Here is a 15,449-nt window from a genome sequence, read left to right on the forward strand (position 1 = left end):
GCACAGCAATGTTAAATACAAAAGTGAGGAGAGTGGCTATGGGAAGTTCAAGGAGCAAGGGGAATACAGGCAGAGTTGGAAGAATACACAGGAGGTTTCAATTGCATTTGCAGTGCTCAATAATACCTCTTTGTACAACAGTAATATATTACATTTAAAAAAATCATAATTATTTTTTGTTTCAATGGCTTTTTGCTGCCTTCAAAATAAAGTTTCAACTTATCCTAGCATTCAAACACTCCATCATTTTCCTATTTCTAATGCAGTCTTTTCTTTTATAAAGTAAACCCAAATTAACCTTTCTGATTTAGTCGACCTAATAGCCTTAAGTTCCTAGAACATAAAACAATGTTCAACCCAAAGCCATTGTTGACAAGCTAACTGCTTCATTCTTAGTGAACTAAATACTATCATGCAAGGTCTGAGAGGCCTCAAACTATCATAATATATATAGGTTATTTATTGAATTGCTTAGGATTTATTATACATATTATATGTTATAATATTTAAATATATGTTCTCTTATATTCTCCATTGTATGTGGATATGACTTCTGTCAACAAAAATGTAAGAGCAGAAATGACATAATAAATTTGTGCTCATCTGTATTGTACTTGGTGTGTAATCAAAATTATTTCAGCTGTTGAACAGAACTTGAGGCATTTTATGCTGCTACAATCCTCAGATAATTCAGACTTTAATGAAATGAGGAATTCCTAACTACAAGTTAATAACAGAGGTTCAAGACAAATAAAACATCCTGTCTTGGAATAATGTTAAAGATACAGACCTAATAAAAGAAACTACATATCTCTACTTGACAATAAGGAAGCTGAAGTGTGAAGTGAAAGTGTTAGTTGCTCAGTCGTGTCCGACTCTGCAACCACATGGACTGTAGCCCACCAGGCTTCTCTGTCCATGGAACTCTCCAGGCAAGAATACTGGAGTGGGTTGCCATTCCCTTCTCTAGGGGATCTTCCTGACCTAGAGATTAAACCTGGGCCTCCTGCATTGCAGGCAGATTCTTCATAGTCTGAGCCACCAGGGAAGTCCCAAAGTGTGGTTATCATTATATAAAATCCAGTATACACTACAACTAAATATTTCCTTTACCAGTGTAAGGTGAAGATTTTGGAGTTGAGGGTTATTTTTGTTTTTAAAGATGAGAAGCCTCAATTGTTCAAAAGAAAAACAAGCAAGAACTATAATTTAACAACTCTGAGTCACAGCTGCAATCACAAAAAACACTCTCCTTAAGAATCATTACCTAGTTTGTGTACTTTCCGAGAAATATGCTGCAATTCTCAACTCTGTTACACTTTATGTAACGTTTCTTTATTCTCTGGCTGTTTTCTAGATCTTCTCTTTTTTTCAGAAGTATGAAAATGAGGTGCATAGGGGAATGGGATGTATTTGTGTATGTGTGTTGTATTTGTTTTTCATGAGGTTCTCTCCGATTCTTAGATCTATGATTTGATGTATGTCATTATTTTTGAAAAATTCTCAGTCATTATTTCTTCAAAGATTTCTTCTGGCCTGCAGAAATATTATTAGTGAATATCAATAAAGGTTAAAACTACAAGTCACAAGAAGAGTCGCTTTTTAAAGTAAATTTTTTCAAATGACGTTTTGAAAAAAAAATGCATAAGTATAGTTCATATTAGTATTATCCTTTTTAATAATTAATATATTTTTATTTTTTAAGCTTTTTACTTTGTATTGGGGTATTGCAGCCATGAAATTAAAAGATGCTTACTCCTTGGAAGGAAAGATATGACCAACCTAGATAGCATATTAAAAAGCAGACAAGGTCCGTCTAGTCAAGGCTATGGTTTTTCCAGTGGTCATGAATGGATGTGAGAGTTGGACTGTGAAGAAAGCTGAGCACCGAAAAATTGATACTTTTGAACTGTGGTGTTGAAGAAAACTCTTGAAAGTCCCTTGGACTGCAAGGAGATCGAACCAGTCCATCCTAAAGGAGATCAGTCCTGGGTGTCCATTGGAAGGACTGATGCTGAAGCTGAAACTCTAATATTTTGGCCACCTTATGCAAAGAGTTGACTCATTAAAAAAGACCCTGATGCTGGGAGGGATTGCAGGCAGGAGGAGAAGGGGACGACAGAGGATGAGATGGCTGGATGGCATTACCGTCTCAATGGACATGAGTTTGAGTAAACTCTGTGAGTTGGTGATGGACAGGGAGGCCTGGCATGCTGCGATTCATGGGGTCGCAAAGAGTTGGGCACAACTCAACAACTAAACTGAACTGAACTGATAGCCAATTAACAATGTTGTGACAGTTTCAGGTGAACAGTGAAGGGACTAAGCCATACACATAAGTATATCCATTCTCCCCCAAACTCCCCTCCCATCCAGGCTGCCACATAACATTGCACAGTTTCATGTGCTAAACAATAGGTACTTGTTGGTTATGCATTTTAAAGCCAAAGATGGAGAAGCTCTATACAGTCAGCAAAAACAAGACCAGGAGCTGACTGTCACTCAGATCATGAACTCCTTATTGCCAAACCCAGACTTAAATTGAAGAAAGTGGGGAAAACCACTAGACCATTCAGGTATGACCTAAATCACATCCCTTATGATTATACAGCAGAAATGAGAAATAGATTTAAGGGGCTAGATCTGATAAACAGAGTGCCTGATGAACTATGGATGGAGGTTCGTGACATGGTACAGGAGGCAGGGATCAAGACCATCCCCAAGAAAAAGAAATGCAAAAAACGAAAACGGCTGTATGAGTATGCCTTTCAAATAGCTGTGAAAAGAAGAGAAGCGAAAAGCAAAGGAGAAAGGGAAGAAATACCCATACGAATGTGGAGTTCCAAAGAATAGGAAGGAGAGATAAGAAAGCCTTCCTCAGCGATCAAGGCAAAGAAATAGAGGAAAACAATAGAATTGGAAAGACTAGAGATCTCTTCAAGAAAACCAGACATACCAAGGGAATATTTCATGCAAAGATGGTTTCAATAAAGGACAGAAATGGTATGGACCTAACAGAAGCAGAAGATATTAAGAAGAGGTGGCAAGAATACACAGAAGAACTGTACAAAAAAGGTCTTCATGACCCAGATAATCACGATGGTGTGATCACTCACCTAGAGCTAGACATCCTGGAATGTGAAGTCAAGTGAGCCTTAGGAAGCATCACTACGAACAAAGCTAGTGGAGGTGATGGAATTCCAGTTGAGCTATTTCAAATCCTAAAAGATGATGCTGTGACAGTGCTGCACTCCATATGCCAGCAAATTTGGAAAACTCAGCAGTGGCCACAGAACTGGAAAATGTCAGTTTTCATTCCAATCCCGAAGAAAGGCAAGGCCAAAGAATGCTCAAACTACCACACACTTGCCCTCATCTTACATACTAGTAAGATAATGCTCAAAATTCTCCAAGCCAGGCTTCAGCAATACGTGATTTGTGAACTTCCAGATGTTCAAGCTGGTCTTAGAAAAGGCAGAGAAGCCAGAGATCAAATTGCCAACATCTGCTGGATCATTGAAGAAGCAAGAGAGTTCCAGAAAAACATCTATTTCTGCCTTATTGACTATGCCAAAGCCTTTGACTGTGTGGATCACAATAAACTGGAAAATTCTGAAAGAAATGGGAATACCAGACCACCTGACCTGCCTCTTGAGAAACCTGTATGCAGATCAGGAAGCAACAGTTAGAACTGGACATGGAACAACAGACTGGTTCCAAACAGGAAAAGGAGTACGTCAAGGCTGTATATTGTCACCCTGCTTATTTAACTTATATGCAGAGTACATCATGAGAAACACTGGGCTGGAAGAGGCACAAGCCGGAATCAAGATTGCTGGGAGAAATATCAATAACCTCAGATATGCAGATGATACCACCCTTCTGGCAGAAAGTGAAGAATAACTAAAAAGCCTCTTGATGAAAGTGAAAGAGGAGAGTGAAAACGTTGGCTTAAAGCTTAACATTCAGAAAACTAAGATCATGGCATCCGGTTCCATCACTTCATGGCACATGGATAGGAAAACAGTGGAAACAATGGCTGACTTTATTTTTTTTTTTTTTTTTTGGGCTCCAAAATCACTCCTGATGGTCACTGCAACCATGAAATTAAAAGACGCCTACTCCTTGGAAGGAAAGTTATGACTAACATAGACAGCATATTAAAAAGCAGAGACATTACTTTGCCAAAAAAGGTCCGTCTAGTCAAGGTTATGATTTTTCCAGTGGTCATGTATGGATGTGAGAGTTGGACTATAAAGAAAGCTGAGTGCAGAAGAATTGATGCTTTTGAACTGTGGTGTTGGAGAAGACTCTTGAGAGTTCCCTGGACCGCAAGGAGATCCACCCAGTCCATCCTAAAGGAGATGAGTCCTGGGTGTTCATTGGAAGGACTGATGTTGAAGCTGAAGCTCCAATACTTTGGCCACCTGATGCGAAGAGCTGACTCATTTGAGAAGACCCTGATGCTGGGAAAGATTGTGGGCAGGATGAGATGGTTGGATGGTTCATCGTCTCAATGAACATGAGTTTGAGTAAACTCCGGGAGTTGGTGATGGACAGGGAGGCCTGGGGTGCTGTGGTTCATGGGGTTGCAAGGAGGTGGACATGACTGAGTGACTGAACTGAACTGAACCGAATAAGTCTGAGAGAGCTAGTTCTTAGGTAGGTTGATAAGGAGTCCAGTTGGGGAGTATGAGGAAGGGACAAACATTTTCTTTTCTTTGTCTTAGTCACATAAGAGGTTTTTTCTCAAGCTCTGAGTTGTTATGGCAACAATCTAACTTTCTTTAAGCCCAGAGCTAATGATTACACAACAAAACAAAACATCTTGCTCAAGGATATGTTTTTCCTTAAACTCTGTACTAATGATTATATAACAACAATGTATCTTGCTGGATGATATGCTTCTCCTTAACAGGAACCTATTCCTTCTGGCTAATCTTGTTATTTGTTGTTTTAAGATGCATGTTGTGGGAGTGGGTCTGCTAAGACCTTCACAACCTTGACACATTCTTTTGACCTATTGTTAGTAACCAAGTGAACACATCTATAAATCCCTTGCTAAGAATGGGGGGGGGGGGGCTCTTTCTGCCCAGTTCTGATGTCTGTGCCAGAATCTTTCTCTATCCCTTTCCACTTTGATAAAATTTTTGCCACACAAAGTTTTGAGTGACTGAAGCTGTGTGTTTGTCCCAAAGCCAAATTTTCTTCTTCAGAGATCATGAATCTGACACTGTAAGCTATTATCTCCATCTCAAACTCCTTAACTATCCCTTCTCCCAATCCTTTCCCCTAGCAGTCGTGAATGAGTCTCTTCTCTTAGTGTGTGAGTCTCTTTCTGTTTTGTAAGTAAGTTTGTTTGAATTATTTCCTTTTAGATTCCACACATAAGGGATGTCATATGATATTTTTCCTTCTCTATCTGACTTACTTCACTCAGTATGAAGCAATTAATATATTTTTAAATCTAGTGAAAGTGAAAGTCCCTCAGTCGTGTCTGACTCTTTGTGACCCCCATGGACTATAGAGTCCATGGAATTTTCCAGGCCAGAATACTGGAGTGGGTAGCCTTTCCCTTCTCCAGTGGATCTTCCCAACCCAGGGATTGAACCCAGGTCTCCCACACTGCAGGTGGATTCTTTATCAGCTGAGTCACAAGATGCAAGCCCATCTAGAGTGATGATTAATTTCCCTCTAAATATATTTAAGTATAAATGCCTAAACATTAAAATTTGAATCATATGTTTGCATATAGGTGTAACGGAATGCACTGATTCATTCAACAACCATTCAAGTGTCTTCTGTATACTATATCTCAAGAGCCTGAGAAACTTGAGATAAAAATATGAATAAAACATGATCTCTGCTTTTAAGGAAACTTTTAACTTAATGAGGAAAAAAAACCACAAAAATAAATGCAATACACAGTTTTAAGCAGTATAAAAGAAGTGTGTACAATGGGGGCACAGAGAAGGAATTACTCTTTTCTATTTAGGGAGCAGAGATAAGGATTATATCTTCACTTTCAAGTATTTCAAAGAGGCGGAAAATTTCACCTATACAGGACATAAATTGCCCAGTCTATGAAAGCCTGGGATAATTCAGAATTTAATCATGTTACTCTTATGAACTATTAATTAATACTTCTTCAACCAGGATACTTTGTTCTTTAAGGGCAAGAAGTCTAAAAGGTATTCAAAGTTTTAACTCAGTCAACAAACACTTCCTAAAGAAACACTATGCTCCAGGCAGGTGTCATCTTAGGCCATGAGGGGTAGAAATGTGCAAAAACATTATTCTTGCCCTCAAGTACTGTATAATTTCTAGTGTGGGAGTTGGGCAAATATATCACCAGTAAAGGATGATAAAAGACTATGGTGGAGGACTTCCACTTATGGAAAAATGAAGTAGATATATTTTTTCCAATTCCTTTCACTAAGTACAGCTCAAATATAAGATATTATATAGAAAATAAGTACAGGAAGACTCAATGGTGGAGAGAAGATGGAAGACCAGATAGGGATGTCAAGACCTGATGAATGACATGGGAGTGAGGTCCCTGGATTTTCTTTTCACCTCATATGTCTTAGACTGTCTGCTGAAGAAGCTAGCTACACAGAAATGGCAACCAGTGAGGACAGCCACCCAAGAAAAGCAGCTCTCCTTAGCCAAAAGACCAGGAAAGGTGTGGTCCAGCAAGACACAAAAGAGCCACTCTACTACAGTCAAACACCACAGACTAAAACTGCACAAACCAAGGCTGAGGGGAGAGAGAACCTAGACTTTCATTCTGGCTAGGAAGGAAATGGAAACCCACTCCAGTATTCTTGCCTGGAAAATTCCATGGATGGAGAAGCCTGGTAGGCTACAGGCTGAAATACAGTATTCTAACACTCCCCATCCCACCAAGGTAGCATTACAGAAGGCAGTACTTTCATCCCTGCCAGATGGTAATAAGCCCTGGCCCCCAAGATATTAGTGGAGACCATGTAGGGAATCTGAATATCTGTTATCATCTGATATTAATGAGGGCACCCCTTCCCTTCCCTGCCAAAGCAGTATCTGAGAAGGCCTAGTGGAGAGACATGATTTTCCCTATCATAACATGGTAACAAGGTCACTCCCCCTCCCCACTCCACTAACAGTGCTCACTAGTGGGAAGCACTAATGAGGTACTCCTACCCGTCCCAGCCAGGGTACTAAGAGCAGAAATCTATGGGAGACCTAAATTCACCGTTGCTCAGGAATATCAAGAGGGCTCTCCCCTCCTTGGGTGTCAAAAGACACTGAGCAGGGAAGCTTGACTTCCACCCTCATTTGCATCTTAATTTATTTATTTTTTTCCATTTATTTTTATTAGTTGGAGGCTAATTACTTTACAATATTCTAGTGTTTTTTGTCATACACTGACATGAATCAGCCATGGATTTACATGTATTCCCTATCCCGATCCCCCCTCCCACCTCCCTCTCCACCTGATTCCTCTGGGTCTTCCCAGTGCACCAGGCCCGAGCACTTGTCTCACGCATCCAACCTGGGCTGGTGATCTGTTTCACTATAGATAATATACATGTTTCAATGCTGTTCTCTCAAAACATCCCACCCTCGCCTTCTCCCACAGTCCAAAATTCTGCTCTGTATATCTGTGTCTCTTTTTCTGTTTTGCATATAGGGTTATTGTTACCATCTTTCTAAATTCCATATATATGCATTAGTATACTGTATTGGTCTTTATCTTTCTGGCTTACTTCACTCTGTATGATGGGCTCCAGTTTCATCCCTCTCATTAGAACTGATTCAAATGAATTCTTTTTAATGGCTGAGTAATATTCCATGGTGTATATGTACCACAGCTTCCTTATTCATTCGTTTGCTGATGGGCATCTAGGTTGCTTCCATGTCCTGGCTATTATAAACAGTGCTGCGATGAACATTGGGGTGCACATGTCTCTTTCAGATCTGGTTTCCTCAGTGTGTATGCCCAGAAATGGGATTGCTGGGTCATATGGCAGTTCTATTTCCAGTTTTTTAAGAAATCTCCACACTGTTCTCCATAGCGGCTGTGCTAGTTTGCATTCCCACCAACAGTGTAAGAGGGTTCTCTTTTATCCACACCCTCTCCAGCATTTATTGCTTGTAGACTTTTGGATAGCAGCCATCCTGACTGGCGTGTAATGGTACCTCATTGTGGTTTTGATTTGCATTTCTCTGATAATGAGTGATGTTGAGCATCTTTTCATGTGTTTGTTAGCCATCTGTATGTCTTCTTTGGAAATGTCTGTTTAGTTCTTTGGCCCATTTTTTGATGGGGTCGTTTATTTTTCTGGAATTGAGCTGCAGGAGTTGCTTGTATACTTTTGAGATTAATCCTTTGTCTGTTGTTTCGTTTGCTATTATTTTCTCCCATTCTGAAGGCTGTCTTTTCACCTTGCTTATAGTTTCCTTTGTTGTGCAAAAGCTCTTAAGTTTCATTAGGTCCCATTTGTTTATTTTTGCTTTTCTTTCCAATATTCTGGGAGGTGGGTCATAGAGGATCCTGCTGTGATTTATGTCAGAGAGTGTTTTGCCTATGTTCTCCTCTAGGAGTTTTATAGTTTCTGGTCTTACATTTAGATCTTTAATCCATTTTGAGTTTATTTTTGTTATGGTGTTAGAAAGTTTTCTAGTTTCATTCTTCTACAAGTGGTTGACCAGTTTTCCCAGCACCACTTGTTAAAGAGGTTGTCTTTTTTCCATTGTATATCCTTGCCTCCTTTGTCAAAAATAAGGTGTCCATAGGTACCTGGATTTATCTCTGGGCTTTCTATTTTGTTCCATTGATCTATATTTCTGTCTTTGTGCCAGTACCATACTGTCTTGTTGACTGTGGATTTGTAGTAAAGCCTGAAGTCAGGTAGGTTGATTCCTCCAGTTCCATTCTTCTTTCTCAACATTGCTTTGGCTATTCGAGGTTTTTTGTATTTCCATACAAATTGTGAAATTATTTGTTCTAGTTCTGTGAAGAATACCATTGGTAGCTTGATAGGGATTGCATTGAATCTATAGATTGCTTTGGGTAGTATAGTCATTTTCACAATATTGATTCTTCCAATCCATGAACACGGCATATTTCTCCATCTGTTTGTATCCACCCTTTTGAAACTCTAAAGAAGAAAGACTGTTACTGCCTTGATCCTTATCACATACCCCTGTCTGACTCCTCCCTATTCACCAGGGAGGGGTGTATAGTTATTGAGGCACTAGCCTATTGTTTTACCTCTTTGCCTGGCAAGGTAATAAATCCAGTCTTTCCTTCTCCTCCATAACTCTGTCTTCGTATTACTGTTTGGCACACATTATTGATGCACAGAGAGCCAAGATTTTGGCAACAGGATGGCTTTATAACTTTGTCAGGCAAATGGGGCCACAGTGGGCTCCTGCCTTTAAAAATTATGTTTCCCAAGCCCAGAGGATTTTATGAGGGGTTTCATAATAATAGACCCTGATGATAGGAAAGATTGAAGGCAAGAAGAGAAAGGGATGACAGAGGATGCAATGGTTGGATGGCATCACTGCCTCAATGGACATGAGTTTGAGCAAGCTCAGGGAGTTGGTGAAGGACAAGGAAGCCTGGTCTGCTGCAGTACATGGGGTAGCAAAGAGTTGGACACAACTTAGCAACTGAGCATGCACACGTGCATAGGTGGATTTGACAGTTGGTGAAAACTGGAAGATACTAATTTCCCATCCCTAGCTCCTTCTCTATTGAGAAGGTTCAGGAAGCCAGTTGGTGAAAATTCCAGTCCCATATTCCCTCATGTCTCTATGCTGCTAAAGAGTTGTTCTGATACTCACAGTACCTAATTGGCACACCATAAAATATCTACTGAATACAAGTAAAGGCATTAAAGGAGGAAGAGAAGAACAAAAATCGACATGAGACATAGAAAATAAAAGCAAAATCTGAAAAGTAAATCTAATTGCATCAATAATTAAATCTGAATGAGTTAAACAATTCACCAAAAGATAAAGTTTGTCAGATTTTATTAGAAAAAAAAAACACAAAATCCAAGTATATCCTGTCCAAAGAAAATATATTTTAGATACAAAGATATGTTTAGGTTAAAAATAAAAGCATAGGGATTTCCCTGGTGGCCCAGTAGTAAGAGGAGGGGATATATGTATACCTATGTCTGATTCATGTTGAGGTTTGAGAGAAAACAACAAAATTCTGTAAAGCAATTATTCTTCAATTAAAAAATAAATAAAAATAAATAAAAATTTTTAAAAGAATTAAAAAAAGGAAAAAAAGGACTCCACCCTCCAATGCAGGGTACAAGGGTTCAACCCCTGGTCAGGGAACTAAATATGCTGCAGGGCAACTAAACCAACAAGCTGCGACTAGAGAGCCCACACACCACAACTACTGAGCCCATGCACTCTGGGGCCCGAGCCACAAATAGAAGCCCACATGCTGCAATGAAAGATTCAGTGTGCCACAACTAAGACCCAATGCAGGCAAAAAAATAAATAACTAATTTTTAAAAGTAAAAGCATAAAAAATGATACACCAGGAAAACAGCCACCATGATTTGACTTTGAGGCAAAAATCGTTACTAGAGCTAAAGAGACATATTATGATGGTAAAATAGTAAATCTACCTGAAACATATATCATCACAATTATAAACATATATGCACCTAACAACAGAGCCACAAAATACTTGAAACAAAAACTGACACAAAACACAGAAAGGAAAAACAGAAGAAACAGAAAGCAAAGAACAAAGAAAACAGAAGGGAAAAATTAGACAATGTAATAATAACAGAAATTTCAATGTTTTATTTTAATAATGAATTCAACTAGGCAGAAAATCAGCAATTCATAAGATCTGAACAATATAAACTAAGTAGACCTAACAGACTTCCACAGCATACTTCTATTCCACAACATTAAAATACACATTCTTATTAAGTGCATATGGAACATTCTCCAGGATAGACCATACAGTAGATATAGAACAGGTCTCAAAAGATGTCAAATTATACAAAAAAAATATAATCTCTAACTACAATGGAATTAAATTAGAAAAGAACAACATAAAGATCTAAAAAATGTACAAGAATGTCAAAAATAATTAAAAACAAAAGCCAAATAAACACTCCTAAATACCAACAGGCCAAAGAAGAAAATTCACAAGTAAAATCAGATAACACTTTGAGTTGAATGAAAATGAAAACAAGAAACCAAAAGTTACATATGCAATAAAATCAGTATTGAAAGGGAAATTTATATATAGCTGTAAATGCTAGAAAAACAATACCTCAAATCAATAATCTAATAATTTATCTTAGGAAAGTAGAAAAGGAAACTTAATCCCAAAGCAAGTAGAAGGAAGGAAGGAATGAAGATTAGAATATAAACAAATGAAATAGAGGAAAGAAAATTAACCCAGAAAAATCAACACAACCAAAAGTCACTTCTTTGAAATGAGCAACAAAATTCACAAGCCTTTGAACAAGGTCAGAAAACGCTCATATTACTAAAATTAGTAATGACCGTTGTTTTTGTTGTTTAGTTGCTCAGTCGTGTCCAACTTTTTGGCAACCCCATGGATTGCAGCCCACCAGGCTTCTCTGTCCATGGGATTTCCCAGGCAAGAATACTGGAGTGGGTTACCATTTCCTTCTCCAGGGGATCTTCCTGACCCAGGGATCAAACCTATGTCTCCTGCATTGGCAGGCAGATTCTTCCCTGCTGAGCCACTAGGGAAGCCCATTAATGAAAAACAGGACATCATATACTTACCTTACAGGAAAAATATTTTAAGTTAATATTATAAACAACTGTACAACAAATTAGATAACTTATAAGAAATGAACAAATTCCTAGAAAGACACAAATTACCAAAAAAATGAAAGAAGAAATGGAAAATCTGAATATGTAACTAGTACAAGGGGAAGTGTTGCCTCCTGTGCTATATTTTGGACAAATTTTTGAAGGATTGATGTCAATTCTTTTTTAAAGATTAGACAGAATTATTAATTAAGAAAAAAAAAAAACCTTCCTGTAAGGAAATCTCAGGAGTAGACTGCTTCATGGGTCAGTTGAATTCAGTTCAGTCACTCAGTCATGTCCAACTCTTTGTAACCCCATGGACTGCAGCACGCCAGGCTTCCCTGTCCATCACCAACTTCTGGATCTTGCTCAAACTCATGTCCATCAAGTCAGTGACGCCATCCAACCATCTCATTCTCTATTGTCTCCTCGTCCTGCCTTCAATCTTTCCCAGCATCAGGGTCTTTTCCAATGAGTCAGTTCTTCACACTAGGTGGCCAAAGTATTGGAGCTTCAGCTTCAGCATCAGTCCTTCCAATGAATATTCAGGACTGATTTCCTTTAGGATGGACTGGTTGGATCTCCTTAGAATCCAAGGGACTCTCAAGAGTCTTCTCCAACACCACAGTTCAAAAGCATCAATTCTTTGGCGCTCAGCTTTCTTTATGGTCCAACTCTCACATTCATACATGACTACTGCAAAAACCATAGCTTTGACTAGACAGATCTTTGTTGGCAAAGTAATGTCTCTGCTTTTTAATATGCTGTCTAGATTTGTCATAGCTTCATGGGTAAATTCTACCTAATATTTAAAGAAGAGAAAAGAGCAGAGGAGGCAACACTTTCCCTCTCATTTGGTGTCCTGGCACTAAAACCAGAGACATCACAAGAAAACTACAGACCAACATCACTTATAAATATAGATTAAAAATCTTTAAGTAAATAATAAAATTGAATATAGACACATATAAAGAGACCTATGCATGTGACCAAGAGTGATATATATCAAGAAAGCAAGGTTATCTAGAGGGGTTGGATGGGGTGGGAGATGGGAGGGAGGGCACAGAGGGAGGGAACATAGGTATACCTGTCTATGTTGGATTCATGTTAATGCATGGCAGAAACCAACACAACATTGTATAGCAATTACCCTCCAATTAAAAATAAATAAATTTTAAAAAAGAATGCAAGGTTAGTCTAACAAATGAAAATTAATCAATGTATCATGTTAGTAAAATAATGGACAATAAAACAAATGACCATATCAACAGACACAGAAAAAGCATTTGACAAATACTAGTACTTTTCCATGTTTTTAAAAAGCCACTCAACAAATTAGGAATAGAAAAGAACTCCCTCAACCCAGTGAAGGGTGCCTATAAATTCCCACAGCTAACAATTTCATGATGAGTAGCTGAAAGCTATGATCAGGAACAAGAACAGAATGTCTACTGTCACTACTTCTATTCAACACTTCACTGGAAGTTACAGCCAGGGCAATAAGACAATAAAAAGAAATAAAAGGCGTGTAGTTTAGAAAAGAAGTAAAACTATCTCTATACACGACATGATCTTGTATGTAGAAAATCCTAAGAAATACACTCATACACACACACGTACATGCATGCACTCAACTATTCAAGATAATAAACGAATTTAGCAAGGCTGCAAGGTACACAGGATACAAATCTATATACCAAGTTACACTTTATTCCTATTTGCCTGTAATAAATAATATGAAAATAAAATTATAAAAACAATTTCATTAACAAGAACATTAAAAGAATAAAATAGGAATAAATTTAATACAGTGCTAAATTTGCAAGTCTTGGAAGACTTGCAAAATAAGCACAAGACTCTCTAGGCTGAAAACTACAAAATCTTGTTGAAAAAAATTAAAGACCTAAATCAACTGTAAGACATCTCAAATTCATGGATTGTCAGACTCAGCACTGCCAAGATAGCAATACTTTCCAAAGTGATCTACTGATTCAATGTAATCACTATCAAAATTCCAAATGTCCCTTTTTTCAAATTGATATGCTGATTATAATATTCATATGGAAATGCAAGGAACCTAGAAAAGTCAAACATCTTGAGAAAAAAGATAAAAATTGGAATTCTCATCACAAGGAAATTTTTTCTATTTCTTTAATTTTGTATCTAAACGAGATGATAAGTGTTCACTAAAGTTACTATGATAATCATTTCAGGTTGTAAGTCAAATCATTCTGTACCACTTAAACTTATGAAGTTCTGCATGTCAATTACATCTAAATAAAACTGGAAGAAAAAAAAACTTTTAAGGTCACTCATGAAAGACAGGAAGACTGAGAAAATATTTCAGATTAAAGCAGATCAAAAAGGAATGATAAGGAAATGTCATGCATGATTCTAGATTTGGATCCTGGCCTCCGGGCTTCCGTAGTGGCTCAGATGGCAAAGAATCTACCTGCAATGCAGGAAACGTGGGTTCAATCCCTGGGTCAGGAAGATTCCCTGGAGAAGGAAATGGCAACCCACTCCAGTATCCTTTCCTGGAGAATTCCATGACAGAGGAGCCTGGTGGGATACAGTCCATAGGGTCCCAAAGAGTCAGACATGATGAATGACTATCACACTAGAAAAGAAAAGAAGACATTGTGCAGTGGGAGAAATTTGAATGGCATCTATGGATTGGATGGTAGCATTCTATCGGTGTTACCATCTCACATTGGGAGGCTTGCACAAAGGTTAAAGAACAGTATATACTTCTGAGGAAATACACGGTGAAATATTCATGGGTGAAATAGCAACATGTCTGCAACTTGCTCTCAGACTGATTAGAAGAGGAAAAATTTTAAAAAAAAAGAAAAGGAAAAATTATAATAGAGGTGAAAGGGAGAAAATGGCAAAAGTTAACAACTGTAGATCTGATTTAAGATGAGTTCTTCATACTCTTCTTTCAGCTTTTCTGTAAATTTGAAATTATTTCACAATGCTGCTAAGTCACTTCAGTCGTGTCTGACTCTGTGTGACCCCATCTCTGGGATTCTCTAGGCAAGAACACTGGAGTGGGTTGCCATTTCCTTCTCCAATGCATAAAAGTGAAAAGTGAAAGTGAAGTCGCTCAGTCATGTCTGACTCTTCGCGACCCCATAGACTGCAGCCTACCAGGCTCCTCCGTCCATGGGATTTTCCAGGCAAGAGTACTGGAGTGGGGTGCCATTGCCTTCTCCGTATTTCACAATAAATAATACTAAAAAAAGGCCAAATTTAGAAAACTCACATTTTCCCATTTCAAACTTAATAAAAAGCTACAGCAAAGAAGACAGTATAATACTGACACAAAGACAGAATACAGATCAATGGAACAGAATTGACAGTTCAAAAATAAACCCTTATGTTTAGGGTCAATTAAGTTTTGATAAACGTGCCAAAACAATTTAATGGAAAGATGAATTGTCCCTGCCACTGCACAGCTGTGAATTTTTGTTATAGGAGCTCTATTGTGAATTTTGTCACAGGGACCAAAATTGCAATTTTGCAATAGGCAGAAATATACATATAAAAATACATTCCAAAGTTAAATGCAAATATTGGTTTTAAATTATTTATGCTGTTCCTTTCCTTCCGTTAGCACTGATGAGTGA

At 38.1% G+C, this 15,449-nt stretch overlaps 1 protein-coding gene across 2 annotated transcripts in view; it reads right to left on the reverse strand.

The window, feature by feature from the left end:
* APOOL (apolipoprotein O like) overlaps positions 1–15,449 on the reverse strand; it is a 103,110-nt gene that overhangs the window by 78,273 nt on the left and 9,388 nt on the right. Inside the window, exon 2 of one of the 2 annotated variants that reach the window (XM_061136207.1) lies at positions 14,270–14,437. The exons of the other annotated variant lie outside the window; for it this stretch is intronic. Coding sequence (XP_060992190.1) covers positions 14,270–14,437 — 168 coding nt within the window. The remainder of the gene's footprint in view (positions 1–14,269; positions 14,438–15,449) is intronic. 2 annotated transcript variants of the gene reach the window in all.

The sequence above is a fragment of the Dama dama genome, chromosome X, assembly GCF_033118175.1.
Source record: "Dama dama isolate Ldn47 chromosome X, ASM3311817v1, whole genome shotgun sequence".
NCBI lineage: Eukaryota > Metazoa > Chordata > Mammalia > Artiodactyla > Cervidae > Dama > Dama dama.